Source organism: Emiliania huxleyi (genome assembly GCF_000372725.1).
Source record: "Emiliania huxleyi CCMP1516 chromosome Unknown EMIHUscaffold_211, whole genome shotgun sequence".
Taxonomy (NCBI): Eukaryota; Haptophyta; order Isochrysidales; family Noelaerhabdaceae; genus Emiliania; species Emiliania huxleyi.
Window position 1 is genome coordinate 86,091 of NW_005200496.1, and position 24,126 is coordinate 110,216.

Here is a 24,126-nt window from a genome sequence, read left to right on the forward strand (position 1 = left end):
CATTAGAGCTGCCAGGGATAGCGTCAGGAGCTGGTAGGAGTCAAAACCCCTCATATTTGAGACATGTGACCATCGTGTGTCCCATATACTCGTGCAACAACCCTTCGGTGCACCGAGGAGATATTGCATATATTCTTGTATATCGACACACGACAGCGTTACGGTCAACCCACCGTTTCTTTGCACGTAAAATTGTACCGCCCCCATATACACGCCCCTCCGCCACCTGCGACCTGGTGGGCCGCCTCGGCTCTCGTGCGTCGCATGCACACGACGTCAGAGAAGGCGACATCCGACAAGAATTACGCGACGTATCCGAGACCCCACCGGGCACCGGCAGCCCGCCCAAGAGAGAGGCCCGGCGCCACAGCGCACAAGGGGCACAAGCGCCCGCGAGAAGAAGCGACCGCCGCTCTTCCCAACGTACTCCGCAGACGGCCCGCGCGTCTGCCCTGGGTCGGTGGGGTGCATATGCGTGCGCTCGCCGCTCGGCTCTGCGCGTCTAGGTCGCGCGCAGGCCGTCCCGCCACTGCTCGCACGCCTCGGCGGTCTGCTGGAATGTGGACGAGCACGCGCCCACCTCGGCGGTCACCGCCTGTGGCAGCAGCAACGCGGCGAGGCTGGGCGCTGGAGAGGGGAGAGGGGGGAGAGGAGAGGGGAGAGGGGAGGCGAGGGGGGCTTGGGCGGAGGGTTCTTGCCTGCAGGACGGCGCGCTGCTCGGCAAGCTGGCGCTCCAGCTCCGCATTCTCCTGGTCGATCTGGAGGCCGGGGGCGGGGCCCGGTGGGAGAGGGCAGCGGCAGGCGCCCTCTGGCGAGGGGGCGAGGGCAGCCGAGGGCAGCCGAATGGCGGCCCCAAAGGGGGCTCGCGAAGGAACGGCGGGGAGCGAGCCTCGCGCCTGCTCCAGCGCGCTCCGCATCGCCTGCACGTGTCGCCTCCGGGCGGGCTGGGCAGCCTCGTTCAGCATCAGCGCCGACTCCTTTGGAGCGGCGACCAGGCTGCGGAGAGGGAGGGGGGAGGGGGACGGCTGAGCAATCGGGACGGCGCCGACGAGCGCGCGCCACCGCCGAGCCGGGCGCGCGTGCGCACCAGCGCGAACCGTCGGGAAGCAGCGGCCGCTCGGCCTTGAGCGAGTCGAGCCGCCCGAGCGCCGCGTCGACGCCGTGCTCGTCGCTGATGAGGTTGAGCTCCGCCTGCGATGCGCGGGCGCCGTCGACCGCGTGCACGCCGCTTACTCCGCTCCGCTCTCCAGGCTAAGTGCGACCAGCTGTACCCGTCAGTCAGCGGGGGGCGACTCACCAGCGCGTTGCCGCGGAGTTTGTCGGTCGCTTGCTGGTGCGCGCGGGCGAGGACTTGGGCGTGTTCGGCGGGCAGGTTGAAGCCATCGCAGAAGGCCTGCTCCGAGCAGGACCCGAGCGCCTCGTCGACCGACGAGGCAAAGAGGTGCGTGAGCTGCAGCTTCGCCATTCGAAGACCGTTGTGGCCTGGCGGAAACAAACAAAGAAAAATAAAAAAATAAGGAAAAAAAGAAACCCCGAAGCGGATTTCTTTTTCGGGGAAGAGAGTGGATGTGATTGCGATTCCACTGTGAGATTGCAAATGAAAAACGCAACGCAATCACCGGCTCTGGGGGGGCGCGGGGGTCCTAGAGGGTTTGGGGCGAATGCGGAATGGGGTCCCATGGCCCGCCGCAGGCGCCGATTTTTTCGGGGGTTTTCTTTTTTTGCATTTGGAGCACTTGGAGTGCAGTCATTCACCTCACATCCAGGCCTTGCGCCATTTTTCACGTGTTTGAGAGAGATTTTAGAAAACCAACAAGAAATCACGACTGTCCACGTGTTATCATGGGAATTCGGCATAGCGGCCATGCTATCACGCCTTGCGACAGCCTGTCGGCGCTGCTGACCGTGCCATGCTGCACAATTGATCACCTGCATAGCTCGCGGCCTTAGTATCAAGCATTCAGTGACGACCTGATCGTACGGCCAGTAGGAAGGTGTCCTTCCATCGAGCATCGTGTGCACGCTTCTGACGCAATGCGCGTCACAAACTGCCTCGGATTGACTGCTGGCACTCTCGAGGCTATGCCTACACAGCCTCGCGCGCATGGGCAGTCAAGAGGGACCACGCACCTTCTCAGGACAGCACCAGTGCCTCTCTCTTGGACCGGCAAACGTGGTGGTCTCGTGTCACCAATGTGGGACCAGTGCGGCATCGCGCCATCGACAGCTCTGAACTGCGCCTCACCACTGGCCGGGAAGGCCGCCAAGTGGGCCAGCACCGGTCGCACATTGTGGCAGCAGTCAGCAGTGCATGTCTGATATAGCTAGAGCAGCAGCGTCAGGGTCTCGCAGGGTCGGATCGTGTCAAGCCTCTCGCCCGGCCGGCCGCGTGCAGACGTCGGCCTGTCTGCTGTCTGGAGTGATCTGTCGGCGGTCAGTACGACCGATCAGGTGGGAGTTTCTGATGGTTAGAGGGTCGATCTGTATGTACTCCTCGAGATCTCTCCAAATCTGCCCTCTGTTAGACCGGGTTAGATCGGGAAGTCGGTGCTAACGGAGACTAACGGAGCCGGAGCCCCGTTTCCGCACTGCTGCGCGGCGCACGGTGCCTCCGGGGGCCCCCGCGCCCCCCCAGAGATCACAGGTCTCAAGAGAAAGCGTCTTGTCCTCGTGGCAGCCGCCATGCGGGCCTCCGGGCCTGCTGCGGCGGCGCGGCCGGTTGAGGCCGGGCTCGGCCCGGCCCGCGACGGCTGGCCGCCGACGAGCGCGCTCGCGCTGCTCGTCAAGATGGCGGCGGTGTCGATTGCGGCGACGGTCGTTCAGTCGCTCAGCGCTCAGGCGTCTGTCGTCTGTCGTCTGTTGTCGCATTTCGCACACGCGCGCGCCGCGCGCGCGCGACCCGCGTCGCTCCGCGAGGGCATGAGCCTTCCGCGATTCGATCCCGCAGCCAAAAGCTGCTCGCTCGAACCGCGGCCGACTCCGCCATCGCGGCTGCAGCTGTTGAGCTCTCCAGAAGACTGGCGCCTGATATGCTGCCTCCCTGCGGATGCTGCCGGCGAGCCTGGCGGTCCGCTGCACTACAAGGATGTGCTGACTCGATGCCCCCCCGCAATCTTCTACCCCCACGACTCGGAACACGAATGTGACAGGACCATCGGGTCCTTCGGCCACCAAAGCGAGATCACCCGAGAGCAGCTGAGTCTGCCTCTGGCCCCTTGCCTCCCTCTCCTTCAGGCACATTCGTGGCATCCTATGGGTCGTCCAGAGTATCGACCTCTGGCTTGTCAGCCAGCCCCACTTTGAGGGCGCCATCAAGTACAGCGATCGCCATCTCGCTGGCCTCTCCGCAAGGCCCCCCGACCGCGTCGAACTCAACGGCGCGGGCTCTCTCGGCTACGGGACCGGCCCCAGCTTCGGCTGAGGGCTAACAAGCTGCCGAGCCCAAATCCACTGTGAGAGTCGTGATTTCTTGTTTGTTTGTAAAATTCTTGTTGGTTTTCAAAAATCTCTCTCTCTCATAGATGGCCTCCGGTAGGAGGCTCCACACCACCTGACTCGCGTCGTGCCACCTGATGTGAAAGCCACAAAATGCCGGATTTTGCACGAGACACACGCGGAAAGCGCCACGACCCCACGTGCCTCCACGAGTCCTTTGCAGCTTTTTGCACAAAATGCAGGTGGCTTTAGCCACTTGCTCCATGAGCAAAACAGTCCAAAAAGCACCTGGAGCAGATGGCTTACGCCGCCTGTGGACATGGACAAAACAGTGCAAAAAGCACCTGGAGCAGATGGCTTACGCCGCCTGTGGCCATGGGCAAACAGTGCAAAAAGCACCTGGAGCAGATTCCAAACGCCGCCTGTGACCATGTGAACGCTCGGGTGGCGCCAGGTGGCTTCGGCCCCCTCCAAGCCACCTGCCCCCCCTCGCCACACCTGCCTGGAGGGCTGGAGCACCTGCGCCACCTGGGCCCGGGCAGGTGGCTCCAGGTGGCTTCGGCCCCTCCAAGCCACCTGCATGCCCCCCCCTCGCCACACGAGGAGGGCTGGAGCACGTGCGCCACCTGGGCGTCACTTCGGAAGTTTCATCGTGCGTGTTCTTTTGAATAGGAATGTACTATACACCGCCTCGGCACCACGAGTCGCCCCCGCCGCGCCTCCACAGTCCACTCTCGCAACTCTACCGCGCAGCCAGCACACGACGTCGACGAGGCCGACAAACAAAGCTCTGCATGGCCTGGTTTTTCGGGGATCGAGTGATGGCGTATTATTGGGCAGTCTTCTCATTGGCGAGTCAGACTGCTCAGCGTCGGCAGCAACGGCGCGTGAGCAGCGCAGCCACCGGCTCCTGCGGCGTTTGCAGCCACACCAAACGCCCGCGCGGGCCGGGTTGAAGCCCCAGGCTTATGTCGACGCCGGACAATGATTGTAGCCGCCGATGACCGCCGCAGGCCCTCATTCACACACCCCACAGTCCCAGTTTGCAGCGCGGGGAGGAGCGGGGAGGCTCGCGTTTGGCAGGCCAGCCCTTCCGTGGCTCGGATTTTCCGTTTCCGAATTCAAACTTGCGCCAGGTGGCGCACGTGCTCCGGCCCTCCAGGTGTGGCGAGGGGGGGCATGCAGGTGGCTTGGAGGGGCCGAAGCCACCTGGAGCCACCTGCCCGGGCCCAGGTGGCGCACGTGCTCCAGCCCTCCACGTGTGGCGAGGGGGGCGGGGCAGGTGGCTTGGAGGGGGCCGAAGCCCTTGCTTGGCGCCACCCGAGCGCTCACATGGCCACAGGCGGCGTTTGGAATCTACTCCAGGTGCTTTTTGCACTGTTTTGCCCATGGCCACAGGCGGCGTAAGCCATCTGCTCCAGGTGCTTTTTGCACTGTTTTGCCCATGTCCACAGGCGTCAGGCGGCGTAAGCCATCTGCTCCAGGTGCTTTTTGCACTGTTTTGCTCATGGAGCAAGTGGCTGAAGCCACCTGCATTTTTGTGCAAAAGGCTCTAAAATGGCCGAAATCCCTGGTGGCGCACGTGGCGATTGCCACGTGTGCCTCGGCCAAGAGGCCTCTCCAGGCGAGAGTCAGGTGGCACGACGCTAGGCACGACGCGAGTCAGGTGGTGTGGAGCCTCCTGCCGGAGGCCATTTCTCCTCTCTCTCTCTCAGGTCTCAACTCGGGAGCAACCATTGAATGCAGTCCAATTCCAGGGTGGGCTGGAGATGCCCTCCTTTGATAGAGAGCAGCTCACGCGAGGCGTTCTACAGTTCCGGACGGGCATTAAGAACCTCTAACGTTAAGAACCTGAGGCTGATATTTCGGCCGGATCCCTAAGAACTCCCTAAGAACCTGAGGCTGGGCGATGCTGGGTTCTATACTACAACCATCGATGTGACCGAGACTCGCGAGCGCGGCATCCCATGCAACACACATACAAGGTTCACACAAACAACGAAACGACGCGCGAGCGCGCAACAGTCCAACATATGACTCTCTTGTCACGCCATGCGAACTTACTGTTCCAAACTTCCAAACTGATTTAACACCCAATTTTGTTGATTTTTAATCGAAGCCGAAACGGTTTTAAAAACCATCCACCCGGTTAAGAACCTGAGGCTCGGCCCCCGACGGACCGCCAACTTAGCTAAGAACCTGAGGCTGGGCGAAGAACCTGTGCGTTCTTAATGCCCGTCCGGAACTGTATGGGGCAACATTTATGTTGTCATATGAGATATGTGTGGTCCGACACGAAAAGCGAGCACACGACCTTCAAGAAGACCATGCTCACCTTCACGTGGACGGGAGCTCTGGTGGATGATCCGCCTACCCCCGGCGAGCCGTTCAGCAAGGATCTCTGGCAGCCGTGTCGGTTCGCCCCGAAGGTACCCAAAAGGGGCTGGTAGATCGGCTACATCTCTGGAGGAAGAAGGTACAGCCGTGGGAGGTCTGCGAGCGGCTGCACAGGGATTTCGGCGACGCGTTCCATTTCGGGAGATTGGGAGATCGCGATCTCTTCGGCAAGGAATCCCTACCCCCAGGAGGGCGGGAACCCACAGTTTGTGCGAATGCAGCGCCGCGAGTTCCTGCTCGCGCAGGCCTGGGCGGAGCCGCTCGGCGAGGCGCGCGAGTGGCCCTGCGGCGCCGACGAGATCTTCCGCGGCACGTGCGTCATGTCGCTCGCCGACTCGCGGCTGCACTTCCGATCGCCGCTGCTCGGCTCCAGCACAGAGACGCCCATCCGGCTCGGCCTGGCGCGGCCCGCCGCGGCGGTGGGCGCCAAGCGCGCGCGCCACGAGGCGTCGAGGCTGCTCGCCTGCTTCGAGGCCGAGGACGCGCCGCTTCTCTGCCGCGTCCTCCACTCCCAGATCACGCGGCTCGTGGACAACGCGGCGCGGGATGCGGCGGCGGGTGGCGGCGATGGAGGAGGAGGCGCGGGCAGCGGCGCTGCGGGCGCCGCGGGCCCGTCCGCGACCCCACCGGCGCCTCCCTTCATGGAGCTCCACTTTGGCTCGCTGGTGCTGCGGCTCGCTCCCAGCGAGGACGTGCCCGAGTCGCTCGGCGCGGCGGCGCTGTGCGCGGCGAGGGACGCGATGCTGAGAGACCTCCCGCGCGCGGCGGCGGCGCCGAGCGGCCCGGCGGACGCCGTGCCGGCCGACTGCCCAGCCGGCTCATTGGCTGCCGCGCCGGTCGCCGCCCGCGTGGCTCACTGGCAAGTCTTCATGCGGTGCGCGCAGCAGCTGTCGGCGGAGCGGTACCCGCGGCAGCGCCTCCTCTCCGCCATGGCTGCCTCGCTCGGCGAGGCGTACGGCGCGGGTGGCGCGGAGGCGGCCCGCGCGCGGCACGCCGCCGCGTCGTGCGTCCGCCTCCGCGAGACGGACTACGTGCAGCAGGCCGCGCGGAGCCTGAAGGAGGCGAGCCCCGCGGCGGAGGAGGTGCGGCAGCAGGCCCGCAGCGGGCTGAAGCGGGCCTACCGCGCGCTGCTGGCCAGCCTGCTGCTCCCGGCGAGAGGCGAAGGGGGAGGATACCAGCCTGCTGCGCCCGTGCCGGCAGGAGATGGTCGTGAGGCGGAGCAAAGCCAAAGGGCGCGGCGGACCGGTTGAGCACCTGTTGAGCAGTGAGCACTCGCTCTCGGGGCTGTGCAGTCCAGTGAGCGGCATGTGGTTGAGCGCCACTGTACATTGAATAGCGCGCGCTGCACACGGTCAGTAGCTCTTCCTCTTTTATTATGCCGTAGTGGCGTACACCAAGGTCAGAGGTGTCTACACAGGTGTCAAGACCCTCGCGAAGTGTCAAGACCCTCGCACCTTCGCTATCACATCTGGGATGAACATTGCTCCTTCGCCCGCTCCGTAAGAAGCGCCGAGCGTGTAGCTGGCGAGTCCAGTGATCAGCGGCACTGCGGTGAGCGAGTTGCGCGGCAGCTTGACGAAGCGCTTCGCGACTGCCACAGCGGAGTAGGACAGCAGCATGGACGCCGCTCCAAACTGAACCGCACGAATCCAGCACTGCCGTCGCGCCAGCGCTACTCGCAGCTTCTCATCGTCGCTCAGATCGGTGCGAGCCAGCAGGTACGTGGAGGATATGTTGCCGACTGGTGGCGGCCCAGCGTCGGGCGGCATGCCGCCGCTATGCATTCATGAAGTTTCTTGGGCAACTCGTAAGAAACAACCCCCTTGTCCGCCAGCGTACTGCTCGCCCAAGACGATTTGGGACATGCACGAGATTTTCAGAGCCTCTCTCTGTATTCCTCCCTCTCTTTCCTAGGGTGTCGACGTGCGACGAGTCGAGCGTGAGCAAAACAGAGGACCACCACGACAGCCATTCGTGATGCGCGCTCTTTGGAAGCCTGCGGGCCGGCCTGCGAATGCGAGGCCCGCCGCGTCTCCTCCGCCGACGCGGGATGCTCGGTGGCAGGGCGAGGGTGGGCTTTGGAAGGAGGGGCGGTGGCGAGGGGGGGGGGGGGGGGGGGAGGCGCCCTCGGGCTAGACGGCCGGCTCTAGACGGAGGAGGGCTCGATGTCGGAGACCATATGGCGGCGCGAGGAGGAGAAGGAGTTTCGCAGGTGCTGCGCCCACGCGATCTGCGTGTTGAAGTAGCATTGGTACGCGAGCGATGCCGAGGCGACCACGCCGACCCAACACGAGAAGAAGCCGTTGCCAGTCTGCAGACGGAGGCGAGGAGTGCTGAGGGGCGACGCGGTGGCGGCGGAGGGGCGAGGGGTTGCGAGGGGTTGCGAGGTGTCCGGGAGGGTCGGCCGAGGCGGCGAGGGGAGGGGCGAGGGGCGCACGGTCGAGAAGGGCTCGTCGAAGGTGAGCACGCCGGCGCCTGACAGAGACGGGGGCAGGGGCGGGTGAAGGGAGGCGCTCTGAAGGGCTCGTCCAGGCTTCGCCCGCCCGCGCCGAAGACCCAGAGCGCAAAGATGAGTCCGGTGAGCACCTTGCTCACCGGCACAGTCAGCTTGTTGCGCGATCGTCCTGCGGCGCGGCGAGCCCGAGGGGGGCGAGCTAAAGGGCAGCGGTGAGCTAAAGGGCAGCGGCGAGCTAAAGGGCAGCGGCGAGCCGAGAGCCGGAGGGTGTGGTCCGACAGGGGTCCGACAGGGGCGGGCGCGTCTAGCCGCGGGCGGGCGGCGCAAAGGGGGCGGAGGGTGGTGTGGCGGGCGGCGTGTGGGTGCGGGGTGCAGGTGCGGGTGTGTGTGCTGCACCGGCCATGTAGACCGCCGTGAGGAGAGCGGTGATGAGTGCGCACGAGAAGCCCCACGCGCCCTGCGAGCTATCGGAGACATAGTCGAGGGAGGCGAGGAAGAGCACCTGCCGGGCGGGGATGAGCGAGGTTGTGGGGAGGAGGGGGCTTGCGACGAGGAGGCGGAGGCGGGAGAGGGGCGCTGCTGCGCACAAAGGAGGCTAGCAGCATGATGAGGAGGAAGTAGGTGGTCAGGTCTGCCGCCGCGTCCTCGTACTGCTTCCAGGCGACGTGCATCGCCGCGTACGAGTCGACGCCGAGCAGCATCGACACGAGCAGCGCCACCCAGCACGCGAAGTAGGCGTTGGACGTGTTCTTGAATGGCTCGTGGAAGGTGAGGATGCCGCAGCCGATCGCCCACCTGCGCCGGGGGGGGGGGGCAGGGGAAGCAGGGGGCGTGTCCTGGGCGGGTCGTGCGCGTGCCGTGGATGCGTCGCGGGGCGTGCCGAGGCCGCGGCAGAGCGCGCGCAGTCGGCGCAAAGGCATACGTGGGGCGGCGGGGGGGAGCGGGCGGGGAAAGGGGCAGCAGCAAGGGGAGGAGGCGGGCGAGGAGGCAGTGGGGTGCGGAGGGGGTGGGCTGGCTGGGAGGGGAGGGAGGGAAGGGGCGAGTGTGCCCGGCGGGCCGTTTGCGAGAGGGGGGGGGCCTCGCGACACTGGCGCAGGCGCACCAGAGCAGCAGGAAGCCAGACAGCAGGTGGATGGGCTTCGCCTCCTTGCCGCGCGGCATCGCGAACTTCTTCTCGCTGACGAGCTCCGGGCGCAGCCGCGCGCACGCGAGCACGCCGAGCAGTACGAGGAGCGACACCGTCCCCACCGCCACCGCGTACGACACGAGGCTCTTGTTGTGCGGCGTGCAGTTTCCGCCCGAGGTCGCCTCCTGCGAGGTAATGCACTCCTCCTTGCCGTCCTCGATGGCCGCCTGCAGCATCACGACGAAGGAGGCGGCGAGCAGAATCACCAGCTTCGGCATGAACGGCCCGAGCGGACCTGAGCCGGGCGAGCTTCCCGAAGGCGCGGAGGGACTGCCGAACCGGTCGGGGCTGTCGGCTGCGCCCGCGCGCGGCGCGAGGCTGCCCGGCATGTCGCGCGCGGCAACGTCGTTTCCGACGCCGTTCCCAGCGCCCACATCGGCGCCATCGGACACGAGCGGCTCGACCCGCTGCGGCGGCGGCGCGGGCTTTGTCCACGACGTCTCGCCGGTCACCTCGTTGAAGTAGTACTCCTTGCCGTCTGCCGCTTTTGCGGCGCGCCAGTTGGGAGCCAGATCCTCGTCGTCGGACATCTCTTCGACAAGGTAAAGCGCGGCGACGATGGAGAGCCTGGGGTGTGGGCTGCGAGCGGAGTGCAGCGCCGTGCTCAAGCACAAGCAGCGCTCCAGAGAAAAAACCGCGCGCGTCCTCCCCTTTCTTTTCTTCACTGCACTACAAGTACCTACTACAAGTAGTAAAAATGCTCGGTCGACGGCGCCCTTCTCAAATCGGCGAGCCCGCCGCGCCGGCGGTCGCACACGTCCGCAACCCTAGTATTTACTTTCTTTTTCGCTGCGGTGATGACTCAGCTCTATCCTCTGAAATCGCTGGGAACCGCCCCCGCTCCGGGATACGCTGCGAGGAGCGGAGTGGCGACAAAGTGAAAAAAACCACGAGAGCAAGGAAGGCGAAGGGCTCGCTCGGAAGGCGTCGGTCGGCGTGGTCGCAGAAAGAAGGAGGCCGAGCGAGCGAGCGGAGAGCGATGAGGCAGAGGATGAATGACGGGGCAGGAGAGAGGACGACGAGGGTGGGAAGAGGGGACAGCGGACAGGAGATGACGGCACGCTGGAGCAACACAGTGGGGTGCCAGTCCCATATTGCGGAGATCACGGGGGATGACATCCTGCCTCCCGGCACGCCGCCACGCCGGGAGGAGGTGGTTGCTCTGCCGCCGGACCCCTCCCTCCAAACAACAATCTGCACGTCTCGCGCGCGCGTGAACAGGGCTCCAGGCCCCAAATGACGTGTGAGTGTTAGATTTGTTTGGTATTGCTAAAAATCTCTCTCTCCCTCCACCACCCTCGCCCAGGGATCTACAATGCTGTCTTAAGGTCCGACCTGTGGGCTCTGCCTGCGCTCGGCACCGGGCACCGCCTCGGTATACAAAATGCGCCTGCGGGCGGACCCTTACAGATCACAGATCACAGATAACCCCTACCAGTTGTAACCCGGTGGCAGTCTTGAGGACGGGCGAGCCGTGCGTCCGAGACGCCTAAACGAGCGCGAAAATGGACAAGACGCTGTGCAAGCCGGACACGTATGAGCGTCCCGAGTCGGAGGTGCTGGAGCTCATTACAGCGGAGCGTGCGCGCGTCAAGAAGCCGAATGGAATGTACCCGCTGCACTATGCAGCTCACTACAGCAAGTCAAAGGCAGTCGTCGATGCTCTCATCGCCGAGTTCCCAGAGGCTTTGCAAGCCAAAAACAATTTTGGCGAGACGCCCGGGGTGCATGCGACACAGACCTGCCCTTCACTGCGCAGAGCTCACCATCTGCTCTCTCTCCCCCCCCCTTTGCCCTTCCCCTCCACTGCGCCCTGTCCCGATTGCAATCATCGGAGTGCGCACTGAGGAGCATCCCCTGGCTGCAGGTCGCTGCGCAGAGCCATAGCAAGTCCGCCGAGGTCAAGGCGGTCTTTGCAGCTGCAGAGGCACGCGCTTGTGGATCGTGCCACGTACCTGCGAATAGTGGCTGACTGCCAGCCACCTCTGCCCATAGCGAGATGGCGGGGCTGGCAGCAAGGCAAGAAAGGAGAAGCGCAATAGCGTCGGCGAGCGTGGCAGCTTGGGCAGCATGGGCGACCGCGGCAGCCTTGGTGAACGCGGGAGCGTGGGTGACCAGGCCATCGCCCTTGCCATTAGCTCCGCACGCGGCGCCAACCCCAACCCTCTCGATAAGCTCGTCCAGCTGGGACCCGCCAAGACTGCTCCTGCCGCCAAGACGGGGGGCGGCAGCTTCTTTTCCGGGGTGGTGAACAAGATCGAGACCGCGACGGGCTTGGACATCAACGGCGATGGCTCGGTGGGCGGGAAGGGCCCTGCCGATCCAAAGGCAGGCGGGGGTTTCACGCTCAAGCCACCACAGGCCGAGAGCGACCTCGGAGGAGACGTCCCCAGCGTTGTGGAGCGCCGCGTGAGCCTTGGGTTCGAGCGGAGGGGCGGCTCGATGTCTCTCGACAGCGCGCTAAAGTCGGACCGCGCAAGCCTCGAGTCCGAGCCCGGTGCGGAGCAGGACGAGGCCAACGAGGCCGTCGGCGGAGGCGCGGACGGTGGCGCGCCGAGCCTCGCGGCGCTCAGCGGGAGGGTGAGGAAGAGAATAGAACTCGCTCGGACGTGCATCGAGCAGGCCTGACGAGTGCACGATCGTCCATAGGTGAAGGCGTTGGAGGCGCAGCTGGAGATGGCGCTCGCCCGAATTGCGAAGCTTGAGGCCAAGTGAGACGAGCCTTGGAAGATCTGAAGCCGTATGATGGTGCGTGCGCGCGATGTGCGGCCAGGCCTCGATTTGAGGGTCGCCTCTCGCGCCTAGCCTCTCGCGCTTTGACGGAGAGCTCACCTGCCTCACCGCGAGGGGCGCTCACACTCTCCATTCGAGCTCCCAGTCTCCTCTCAACCATTCAGCGCTTGAACACGTGAGTGAGATCTGACACCTGGGGTCACCTCTCCTTCCGAAAAATCCTCCCACGGCCCCCCTCGAAGGAGGACAGCATATACGCACTCCACGCTCTCCGCGTCTCCGCGCACGTGCCACAAAAAGGACGCAATCGACGAGCCCCCGCGCGGCCAGATATATTCATATTGCAGCCGATATTGCGATACTCCGCCCGCCCGCGAGGACGTCAGCCGCTCACCTTCTCGACCGCCGCCTCGATTGGCGGAGGGGCTCGACCCGTCGTTCCGTGACCTCCTGGTGCGCCGCCCGTCGGTCGACGCCCTCGCGCCTCGCCCCGGCCCCTGCGCTCCACCCCAACGAGACGCCGTCGCTGTCTCCTCGCCGACGTGACCGTGATTCGAGGCCGCTCATCCGCCATTGGATGCAGCCGAGATGCAAAATCCCAAACCGCCGTTTTATTTTTATGACCAATACGAGCCGTCCCCCCCTGAGCCCTGACCCCCCCACGGCTTGGGCCAGGTACCAATTTTGTCGAATTTATTTCAAAATCTGCAGGCGCGGAGCGCCTGCGAAAATTTTGAAGAAATTTGCAGTCGGGGTAGGGCCTGATTTTCATCAAGATCTCTCAAATTTGCGGTGTGGAGAGTTGGGGGGTGGGTTAGGTTAGGGTTATTAGGGTTAGAGGGTTAGGGTTAGGGTTAGGGTTAGGGTTAGGGTCAGGGTTAGTCTTGTTGTGTCTGTATATGCTCCAGCGTTGCAGGGTTCTGCGCTGGGATCTGGCCCCAGCGCCGACGAGTAAGACTCAGCACCGCACGCTGACCCCACCAAATGCCGCCTCAGGGCGCCAGGCCGCCAGCCACCTCTTACACGCGGCCGGCGCCCTCTCGCGGCAAAAGGGTCGAGCGAGCGGGCAGAGTCGCGATGTCTGCGCACCCGCGTGCGATGGGCGGCACACGCAACCGAGAGAGGCCCTGTCGCGCCGCCAGTAGCGTTCTCCGCACTCCCCACGCCACCAAATGCCGCCTCGGGGCGCCAGCCACCTCTTACACGCGGCCGGCGCCCTCTCGCGGCAAAAGGGTCGAGCGAGCGGGCAGAGTCGCGATGTCCCTGCGCACCTGGGTGTTCGAACCTGGTTTGTGGAGCTCCCACAGATGTTCTGACAGAGACCTGGCCGTTCTGACAGCGTTCTGACAGCGTTCTGACAGTGTTCTGACAGCCGTTCTGACAGCTTTCCGACGGTAATTTACAGTTAAGACTCACCATCTGGTCTGAGTAAAGGAGAGCGATATCACAGTGTCGGTTACAGCAGAAAGATTCCTAATTCTCTCCACTACAAAAAAGTCTGGTGGGGAACCGACATCATGGCCCCGAATGCCGTGCTCTCTAGGTAATCACTAATCTGTGGGAGCTCCACAAACCAGGTTTTCGCCGCCTATATGCTCTATCCTGTGCCAAGACGGACACGTTTTGACAATTAAAATGTACCTCAAAATTTGCGGCCGCCCCTCGAAATTTGCTGATCAAAATTTGCGGTGGCCCGGATCGAAACCTGTACTTTGGCCAACCCACGGCGGGGCGCCTGGAGCGCGCAGGCGGACGGTTTTCGGTTGGCCATGAACAGATGAGATATTTTGACGCACAGGTACTAGCGCAAAACCGGCGCGACGCTCCTGAGCTGAGTGCCCACTGAAAAGAGTGGACCACCAGCTGCACACACACTCTACTGCTCACTGTAGTACGTGGAGAGCCGACCGAGCTAGACGAGAATTGGGCCGCGCGGACAACTTGCGCATCCACGCGGAACGTTCATACGTAGCGGCGCGCAAAGTCGTACAGGCCGAACAGCTTCTCCTCAAAGAAGAGCTGCGCTTCTCGTCGAATCTGCAGCTCGAGGGCGTTCTGTTCCGGCGACTTCACGGGCTGCGCCGGGAGGGGCCGCTGGGTGAGGCGCTGGTGAGAGGCGCGGGAGCGGGCCGGAAGGGCGGGGGGCGCGCACCACGGTCGGCTTGGGTGCACGCACTCCCCGCATACGCTCTAGTCTCTGCGTGTAGGCCCCGGCTGCGTCGCCCTGTAACCGCGCACGTGTCCACACGTGGTGCAGCACGCTGTACGTGGCGACCGTCCCGGCAAAGGCGCCGGTGGAGACTGCCAGCAGCATGTTGCCCAGCGCGACGAGCATTTTCGCTCGCCGTATCGTCGGCGCCGAGCCGTGAAGCTGAGACACTCGTCGGTCGGGGCGCCGAGCGTCGTAGAGAAGTGAAAAAATTAAAAAAGAAATTCGTCCAGTCTTGCCTAGTTATCAACCACGACGATAAACGAATAGTTATTACCTCCACCCACCGCCGAGATCAGCCGATCGGTAGCCGCTAGAGCCCTAACTGAGCAGTCGCTACATCGCCACCCCGGCAGATGCTCTTGGCGCCCGGGTGCGTGCTCTGGCTGCACGCAGGAACAGCGGCGGCACTCTCGCTGTCTGTCGAGCGCCACGGCGATCTTCGGCGGCACGTTCGCGCCACGCCGCTGATGTCATCGGAGAAGCGTCGCAGGCGCAAGCGCGATAGGATCCTGCGTACCTTTACACGGAGGCACGACCATCGCGCCTCGTCTGCAGCTAGCGAGGAGCACGCTGACGGCGGACGCCAGCATGTCGCTTCTGAGGCTGCCACAGCCGCCTCCGCCGCCTCCGCCGCAGCGAGCACGGCCGCAGACGCGGAGGTTGTGCGCCTGGAGCAGCAGATCGCCAACGTCATGCGGCGGACGACCGCGTTTCAGTCGGCGCAGGACGTGTACGCCGTGCAGGACCTGCTCTTCCGTCGCTTCCGCGCAAAGTACGCGGGCTCGCTCGGGTCCGACTACCTCTCCGAGCAACAGGCCGCGCTTCTCACGGCGCTGATGAAGGGGAACGTGCCCGCGATCCGGCGCAGCCTCGCGTCCGGTGAGTCGTGGGACTTTGTCTTCCCTCCCGCGCCGTACGCTGCGGACGGCTCCCGCGTGATGCAGCTCGAGGGGCGCTGCCGCTCGCCGCTCGCGCTGCTGGTGCGGCGGCGCAGCAGAGGGCAGGCAGACTCCGTGCGGGCGTCCAATCACCGCTCGCGCCGCGGCTAGGTGCGGCCCGACGAGGGAAACCTGGTGCGGCTGCTGCCCGGCGTGTCGCAGGCGGAGCGGCTCGCCCTCATCGAGGCGCGCCCGCTCTCGAGCGGCGCCGCCGGCTCATGCTTCCTCTACTAATCCGTGTTCGTCTCGAGCAGGAGGCCCTCTCGAGCGGCGCCGCCGACGCAAACTACCCGCGGGGGTACTGGTCGAGCCCCGGCGCGCACGCCTGCTTCGAGGGCGACGTCGAGGCCCTCTCGCTGCTGCACCGCTTCGGACTCAACCTCGAGCAAAAGGTGGAGTGGCTGCTGCAGCCGTCGCCGAGCTTCACGTACGCGCACGCCGCCGCCTTCAACGGCAACGCAAACGTCCTCACCTTCATGCGGCAGCGCGTGCGCCCTTCCGTCTTCCTCGCCACGGACGGCGACGGCTCCAACCCGCTGCACACGCTGATGGAGTCGTCGCGCAACCTGCAGACGGCGAGAGTAGTCGAGATTCGGCCGAGACTCTCAGCCGAGATAGAGTCGCCCGCGCAACCTCTCGGCGGAGCTGCTCGAGCTCGGCGTCGGGAGATTGGCCGAGATGCACCGAGATCGATCGGGATGCACCGAGATTGACCGAGATGCAGGCGGAGCTGCTTCTCGAGCTCGGCGTCGACGGCTACTGCAAGAACGGCGCGGGCCGCTCGGCGCTCTCGATGGGCATCGAGACGCTGCCCGCGCTGGCGGTGCGCCTCCCCGAGAGACCAGCCGAGACTAGCCGAGACTAGCCGAGACTGGCCGAGAGCGTGCACACTCTGCTTGTGACCTGTCCGTGACCTGTCCGTGTCCTTGACCTCTCCCTAGCGATGCCCTCCAGGCGCGGCTCCTCGACGCAAAGTCGCGCTTCGAGTACCGCTGGTGCGCGCGGGGGGCGGGGCGGGGGGACACAACGGCCATCTCGGGGTCACCTCGGGTCACCTCGGACCAACCAGGTGGGGGAACGACCTCTTCTGGTTCTCCTTCGACGGGATCGTGCTGCCGTGCACGCACGACGGGCGCGCGATGCCCATCTTCGACGGCGCTCGCCGCTCGGACCGTCGGCCAGCTCATCGCGGCCGAGCCGTCCCTGAGCCGCCCCTGCGCCTCCCTGCAGGCGCCAACCGCTCGACGACGGTGGAGCAGCTCATCGTGCGGCACGACCGGCGCGAGCTGCTCACCACGCCGGTGATGCGCTTCGTGCTCGAGCGGAAGTGGGACTACTTCGCGGCTGCAATCTACCAGCGCCGCTTCGCGCAGTACATGCTCATGGTGGGCGGCCTGCTCGGCGCCACCGTCTCGGACGTCGGCTCCGCCGCCTTCGCCGCCTCGTGCGCGCCGCTAGTTGGAGTAGGGCGGAGTTGGAGTTGGAGTAGTGCGCTAGTTGGAGCAGGGCGCGATGCTTCTCGCCGCCCGCCGGACGCGCGCGCCCCCCCCCCCGACAGCCGCGCCCCTCCCCTCACCCCGGCTCGACGCGGGCAGGTGCGCGGCGTGCGTGGGCAGCTGGGGCGCCTTCGTGCTGCAGGCGAGCCGCGAGGTCGCCGCACTCGGCCCCGCAAACTACTTGCGCTCGCCGCGCGTGCTCGCCGAGTGGCGCGTCCGCCGCTTGCTCAACGCGCTCGACAGCGTCCACCTGCTGCTGGTGCCGCTCGTGCCCGCCGTCAAGGCTTGCGTCGCCGCGGGGGCCCTCGACCCCTCCTTGCGGCCCGCCGTGGCGCCGGTGGCGGCGGCGCTGCAGCTGAGCCTCGCGCTGCGCGCGCTGCAGTACGTCGCGCTCAACCGCTCGCTCGGGCCGCTCCTCGTCATCATCGTCGAGATGTTTGGCGACATCCTCTCCTTTGTCGGCCTGTACGCCTTCATCCTCCTCGGCCTCTGCAGACGGGCGTGCACTCCCCTCGCCACCTCGCCGCGTCCTGCACGCGGCCCGGACACGTCCCCGTAGGCTTTGCGAACGGCTTCTACGTCCTCTTCTCCGCAGACGCGGCCTCGCCGAGCTACGGCGCCATCGTCGAGACGCAGCTGCTCTGGCTGCTCGGCAACATCGACTTTGACTTTTTCGGCTCGCTGGCCGACGCGCCCGTGCTGCTCAACACCGCGTACGCCTTCTTCTGGGTGTACACCTCCCTCTCCGTCTTTGTGATGCTCAACCTGCTCATCGCAATCTTCAACTCGACCTACGAGAGAGTCGCCGTCGAGTCGGAGGCGGAGTGGCTCTGGCTCCGCCTCGAGGCGATGCTCGACTTCGAGGTGGCCGCGCACGCGCCGGGGATCGACGCGCCCGGCTTCGAGGAGTACTACTCCGAGCTGCGCGAGCGCAACAAGCAGCGCGCCGTCAGGTAGGGGGGGGGGGGGGCTGTATTTCTTGGAGCCGGTCGGTCGTCGTGCGAATTCCTGTCGACATACGCTGCTGCTGCTGTTACGTCTTCGGTCCCCGCGGGAAGCCCCGCGCATAGGACAACAACGTCTGTCCCACACACGCACAGACGCGCACATACATCATGCTCGGGCACCCCCCACAGTGTAGTCGTGGTGTGAGCACACAAGTACGTTTGTAGGATAATATTAGCCCACTCGGTAGATTTGGTTTTGGATGTAGGAAGGTCAAGAACAGAAAAATCGAACAAAAAAAGAAAGAAAGAAAGAAAACGGACAACCCAAGGGAGGGATGGGAGGACGGCACGCCCAGAAAGAAAGAAAGAAAACGGACAACCCAAGGGAGGGATGGGAGGACGGCACGCCGCCACCACACAGGGATTTTAAGGAGAGGGGTGTGGTGCGCTAGCCGTCGCCCACCCTTGGGCGTCCGCCTCTTCCTATCTCTCTTCGCAGTCCGTCTCCGATTCTCGCTTCAACCTTCGTGCCACCTCGCGGTCGCCCCCTTCTCGTCGTGGTCTCCCTTGTCGCTTCTTCCTCTGTCGCGTCGCTCTCCTCTGCCTCGTCCTGCGACGGCGCCGCCGCCTGCCGCTCCCTTGCTCTCGCTGCTCGGCGCAGCTCTGCCCTCCTTGCTGCATATCGGCACGCCCCAAATAAATAAATAAATGTAACGGACATCCCAAGCTAGGGCTGGGTCGAGGACAGACACGTCCCCACCTTTGCAGGATTTTGCAAAAGCGAGGGGGGAGGGCGCATCGCCGCGCGGAGAGGGCTGGGCACAGGGCACAGGGGATCTCTCTCGCATAGGATATGCACTCGGCGGCACGTCGGCACGCCCCCATGTAATTGCTTGCAAAATTTCTTTTCGCGACCGGCGCTGCTTGGCCCACCATGCTCTCCCGAAAAGGGCATCACGACCCTTCGCCGCGGCGTGAGGCTGACGTTGAGGCTCACCACCCGCGCCACCCGCCCAAATCTACCGCCCGGCCGCCGAGGCGGCTGCTCATCATTGCGGCGGTGGCGTGCAGCCTCTGGTATCTGTGCATGCAGTACATGGTGCAATCGCACGCGCCGGCTGCGGAACCACGGGCTAGCTCTGACCTCGACATGTATTCGGAGCCGCCGGTCCAGCGACGTCCCGTGCCTGCGGTCGCCTCGGTCCCTCCCGCGGCGCAGCTGTCGCCAAAGGTGGCAGGCTCCCAGCCTACGCCAGCAGTCGCCGCGCAGCCGCCCTCGGCGAGGCCGCAGGCAGTGCAGGCAGGGCAGGCGCAGGCGAAACAGGACGACGAGGCCCCGCGCTGCAAGAGCGACGACCAGTTTACCGACTGCGCCGCCGATCTCGTCAAGGCCTGCGGCCGCTGGAGGAACCTCTGCCAGTCGACGTGCACCCCGGGCTGCGACCCGGCGGCGGACAACGACAACGCCGCGGTGGCTCCGGGCGTGGACTGTCGGAGAGAGGGGCGGCAGTCCGCGTCGGCTCACGCTGCCGCTGTGCACAGGTGGTCCTCGAGTCTCCTCACGTCGAGCGAGTCGAGGCTGCGCGGGCTCCGGAGGCGGAGCCGCAGACGTGCCTTCCGTGCGGGACACTTCCGAGACACTTCCGAGACACTTCCGAGACACTTCCGAGACACTTCCGAGACACTTCCGAGACACTTCCGAGACACCTCCGAGACACTTCCGAGACACCTCCGGGACACTTCCGAGACACCTCCGGGACACTTCCGAGACACCTCCGAGACACCTCCGAGACACCTCCGAGACACTCTCCGCGCCTCCTTGCCGCCCGCCCCGCGCCTCCAGCCTCGGGAGCGAGCCGCCCCCCCCCGCCGTCCGACGCTGGCCCGCTCCTCCACCGCCGCCGCAGCGCCGCCCCTCCCGTCTCACCGCGTCGCACACGGCGGTGCGGCAGGTTGTCTTTTTTATTTTCTTTTAATTGCCGCAGGTTCTCTCGACGGCTGTGTCCTCCCCTCAACCTGTGCGCCCCTCGGCTGCAGAGGAGGCGGGAGGGGAGGCGGTCCCCACACGGTGCCCGCCGTCCCGCAGGTCGCTGCTGGACAACAAGGAGCAGAAGGCGGTGCACGACAGCTGCGGCAAGTACGTCAAGCAGGAGCGGAACCTTCCTTCGCCGCCCCGCTTCTGCGGCGCGCGCGAGGGCAGGCTCAACCCGTGCTGGAGCGAGACGGCGGGCAACGGCTCGGCTCTCTCGTACTGCCTGCCGCACTTCTTCATCCTGGGCGAGACACAGCCGAGACCCCGCGCAGACACAGCCCATCTCAGCCCAGATCTAGCCCATCTCAGCGCAGATCCAGCCCAGATCGGCCCAGATCTAGCCCATCTCAGCGCAGATCCAGCGCAGATCCAGCCCAGATCCAGCCCAGATCCAGTCCAGATCCAGCCCAGATCCAGCCCAGACCTAGCCCGCATCCCAGTCAACAGGCAATGCGTGCATGAGCAGGAGAGATGAAGTGCGGCACCACCATGGTGTGAACAGCGTCTCTTCACACCTCTAGCTGTGAGCAGGAGAGATGAAGTGCGGCACCACCACCGTGTACGAGCTCCTCCTCAAACACCCTCGCATCGTCGCGCCGCGCACAAAGGAGCGACCCCACGCCTCCCCACGCCTCCCCGCGCCTCCCCGCGCCTCCCCACGCCTCCCTGCCGCGCGAGCTCTCTCCCGGCGCACCCGCGGCGCCGGCGACACGTGTGCCCCATTGCGTGTGCAGGAGCCTCGCTACCTCCAGCAGGGCCGCTTCGCGCAGACGACGCTCTCGCGGCGCGCTGCCACCTCTTCGCCGGGGAGATATGGGGAGATATGGGGAGATATAGCGCTGCCACCTCTTCTCCGCTTGCTCTTCATCTCCCTTCATCTCCCCACATCCCCCCACATCTCCCCACACCTCTTCTCCGGGGCCGTCGCGACGCTTGCTCGAGCCGTCCTCGGGCCGCCCTCGGGCCGTCTCCAGGTACGCAGTCAACTTTCGGCGGGCGGTCGAGACGGCAGCAGCCGACACAGTCACGTTCGACGCGTCGCCTGTCTACCTCCGCTCGAAGATCGCGCGCTTCTGGCTCGCGCGTTGGCTGCCCGAGGCGCGCCGCGGATCGGGGCAGGGGGGGGGCAACGGGGAGGGGGAGGCTAGACAGAGGGTTCCTCACCCGGTCGGGTGCGGGTGCGCAGGCGAAGCTGATTGTGCTGGTGAGGAACCCGGTGCAGCGCTCCTACTCCCACTGGAAGATGGGCTACGAGTGGGCGCACGGCAAGTGCTCCGACGGCGACATGGCGCAGCGGCGCGGAGCCGCCGCGGCACACACCCCTCCCCCTTGCCCGGATCCGCACCCCCCGACCCGCGTGCGCGTGCGAGCGGCGCGCGTAGGCTCAAGGAGGTTGCGGAGCTGCTCACCTTCAGCTCGATCATCCAGCGGTCCCTCGTCGTCACCTACTGGGACCGCTGCCGCCAGCTGACGGGCGGCGAGAGCGCGCCGTCCGGCTTCTCGCTCATGGCGCTGAACGACAAGCGGCTTCCTCCCGCCGAGCAGCGCCACCTGCACTCGCCCGCCGCGACGCTCAACTACTCCGCCTTTGGGCGCTGCCTCCTCACCCAGGAGCGCGCCCGCCCCCAGAGATGCGGGACACGCGGCAGAGTGCCGCGGGTGGCGCTCTGCAGCACTCTGCCGATAGCCATCGCTCTGCCGCACTCTGCCGATGGCGCCATCACGCACGCACCGAGACCCCGGCGCGTGTGTTCACACCCCTCACGGCGTCCTCTTGACACCGCAGGACCACGACCTCATCCTCGAGTACGCGGACGAGCTGCGCGGCGCCTGGCCGGTGCTCGCGCCCCCTCGCGCACGCCCCCGCGAGAGACCGGAGGACGGGCCCCGTCCCTGCGCGGCACGCGAGCGCTGCTCCCCCACCGCTGCTCCCCCACCGCTGCTCCCCCACCGCTGCTCCCCTCCGCCCGACAGGTGGAGCCGCTCAAAGGGGCGATGAGCCGCGCCAAGCACGCCGTCGGGTGCTGCCCTCTGCGGCGGGCCGGCACCTCCCGCCGGGGCTTGCCCCTGACGCGCCCTCGACCTCCCCGCCAGGTCGTGCTCGGAGATGATGATGCTGCCTCCGGCGGCGCTCCAAAAGTCGGGCTCGTACGCAGTTGAGCTCGAGAGGTGGGCCCGCATCTTCCCGCGCTCGCAGATCAAGGCGAGGCACCGCCCGAGACACCGCCCGAGGCGTAGAGTCGGTGAGAGCCGGTGCGCTCATGGTGAGTCAGCCCCGGGGTCCGGTGGGAGAGAGACGAGGCGAGGCATACACGCGCGCTCACACCCACCTGCGGACTGGAAGGTGATCGTGACGGACGAGCTCACGCGCGGGTCGCAGCGCATCATGAACGAGACGTTCGACTTTCTGCAGCTGCCGCGCATGCCCATCGGCAACCAGTCGCGCTTCTGCGTCCGCGGCAAGGCGGGCGTGATGGACGTGCTGCACGCGTCCGAGCTGAACATCACCATCGGGCGAGATTAGACGAGATCACCCGAGCTTGCCCGGGAGTACGCACGCGTCGGAGCTCGCCATCACCATCGGGAGAGGTCCAAAGCGTCCGTCGAGACGCAGCCACGCTCCATAGCTGGAGCGGCCCCTCCCCCCTCCCAATGCTGAAGGCTTCGGCTGCTCGCTTGTCCGCAGGCACGACACGAGCGAGCACGCGCACCTCCTCGCGCCGCAGCTCAAGGTCGGCGACTGCGAGCCAGATAGCGGTCACGCGCACGATGAGGCCACCGGCTCGGACCTCCACCGCATCGAGCCGCGCGTGCAGGAGAGGTTGCGCCGATTCTTCGAGCCGCACAACCGGCGGTTGTACCGATTCCTCGGCCGGGACCTTGGCTGGTGAGAAGGTTCCGCTCGCAGGCAGGGCCGATGTGGTGGCCGTGCTGCCAGCCTCTTGTGATCGCGCGTCCTCCGTCGCTCCTCCAATTCGTGTGCTCGCCGGGGCCACAGACCCAGCCAGATGAGAATAGCGCGTAACATACTCAGTGTCGCGGGTCAGCGGCGAGAGCCAGCCGTTGGGAGAGCGCTTTGATGCATGTATGGAATCTTCTGTCCGGTGAACAGAGAGCTCAGAGAGGCGGGGGAGAAAGGCGGGGATTCGACGCGATCCGGTATACTCTCGTCGTCACCGTCGACTCTGCTCTCTACGTGCTCATGCTCTCTAGACCCTCTGTGTAAGACTACGGTCTACGGTCTACGCCCCCCTCTGTACGGCTCTACCGACACGTACACACGCATCTTTTGCAGGCCATGCTGAAATCAGAATTGCCTGAACGGTGAAAGTTAGAGCCGGATGATGAATGCACGTGCACTTAGTGGCGTTTACACGCATTGGGGCTTTGGCCGACTCATTCACACGCGTCTTCTCGCTGCACACACACTTATGTGGTTCAACGGTACGTCAGTAGTCGTGGCCCCCCGCGGCGTCGCACACGAGTGAACTGGGTATAGCGGGTGCTAAGTAAGAGCCGTGCTGTCTGGCGTCGCATCTTCATTAACTTTGCGCCTGTGCCGCGCCTGCACCACTGGAGATGCTTGCGACAACAGTCATATGATCAGTAGCAGGCGGCCCCTCGAGGGAGAGACGCGCCGAGTGGAAGTGAGGCGCCGAGGGGCAACGAGGCGCCGAGGGGCAACGAGGCGCCGAGTGGAACTGAGGCGCCGAGGGGCAGGGAGGCGCCGAGGGGAAGAGAGGCAGCACCGAAGGGCAGGGAGGCGCCGAGGGAGGCACCGAAGGGGAGGGTCGACCCAAAGCTCGTATATGTAGCTGAGGCGGCGTAGGGGGAGGCAGCCGAGGCGGCGTAGGGCGAGGCTGCAGGCAAAGGAGAGAAGGACGTGGCTGTATGCACCGAGCCGCCGAGCAGATGCGCCACACTTCTAGCATGCTCGACCGCCGCTGTAGTGTCGAGTGGTGGCGCTGAGCGTGGTTGGACCTTGATGCCCACAGAGTGCTGCCGCAACAGATGGGCGGCTGTCGCCGCCGCCATGAAGCGCGCTGTCGAGACTGGATCGAGGGTGGCAGCTTGTGTGGCTTGTGCGCCACGCGCGGTCTGTGCAGCCTGCGTGCCCTGTGCAGACTGCTGGCTGTAGTCGTCGGCCTGGAAGAATGTACTCGCTGTGGCCATCCCAGGCTGGGGCGTCGGGGGGTTGTGCGGCTCCACCATGGGATCCTGCTGCGCCTGCTCCCGCCGCCGGGGCGGCGGGGTGGCGCTGAAGACTGGTGAAGAGTCCGGATGGTAGCGCACCC

The 24,126-nt window shown here is 65.4% G+C and overlaps 4 protein-coding genes across 4 annotated transcripts; 3 read left to right on the plus strand and 1 right to left on the minus strand.

The window, feature by feature from the left end:
* Window positions 1–502: 502 nt before the first annotated feature.
* EMIHUDRAFT_234971 (hypothetical protein) lies at window positions 503–1,465 on the minus strand (the record flags this gene model as incomplete). The annotated part of the gene is made up of 4 exons (XM_005780587.1): window positions 503–595; window positions 708–996; window positions 1,088–1,191; window positions 1,298–1,465. The coding sequence occupies 4 exons, from the start codon at window positions 1,463–1,465 to the stop codon at window positions 503–505; spliced, it is 654 nt and encodes a 217-aa protein (XP_005780644.1).
* A 1,217-nt stretch (window positions 1,466–2,682) lies between these two features.
* On the plus strand, window positions 2,683–3,421 carry EMIHUDRAFT_234972 (hypothetical protein; the record flags this gene model as incomplete). The annotated part of the gene is made up of 3 exons (XM_005780588.1): window positions 2,683–2,844; window positions 2,917–3,158; window positions 3,235–3,421. 3 exons carry the CDS (start codon window positions 2,683–2,685, stop codon window positions 3,419–3,421), a joined length of 591 nt encoding a protein of 196 aa, XP_005780645.1.
* Window positions 3,422–14,771: 11,350 nt separating this feature from the next.
* On the plus strand, window positions 14,772–17,809 carry EMIHUDRAFT_114254 (hypothetical protein; the record flags this gene model as incomplete). Its single annotated transcript, XM_005780589.1, has 8 exons — window positions 14,772–15,398; window positions 15,468–15,491; window positions 15,611–15,844; window positions 16,311–16,351; window positions 16,426–16,529; window positions 16,587–16,800; window positions 16,952–17,379; window positions 17,412–17,809. 8 exons carry the CDS (start codon window positions 14,772–14,774, stop codon window positions 17,807–17,809), a joined length of 2,070 nt encoding a protein of 689 aa, XP_005780646.1.
* A 4,115-nt stretch (window positions 17,810–21,924) lies between these two features.
* EMIHUDRAFT_442976 (hypothetical protein) lies at window positions 21,925–22,722 on the plus strand (the record flags this gene model as incomplete). The annotated part of the gene is made up of 3 exons (XM_005780590.1): window positions 21,925–22,034; window positions 22,176–22,345; window positions 22,518–22,722. Exons 1-3 carry the CDS (start codon window positions 21,939–21,941, stop codon window positions 22,720–22,722), a joined length of 471 nt encoding a protein of 156 aa, XP_005780647.1. The 5' UTR covers window positions 21,925–21,938.
* Window positions 22,723–24,126: the final 1,404 nt, after the last annotated feature.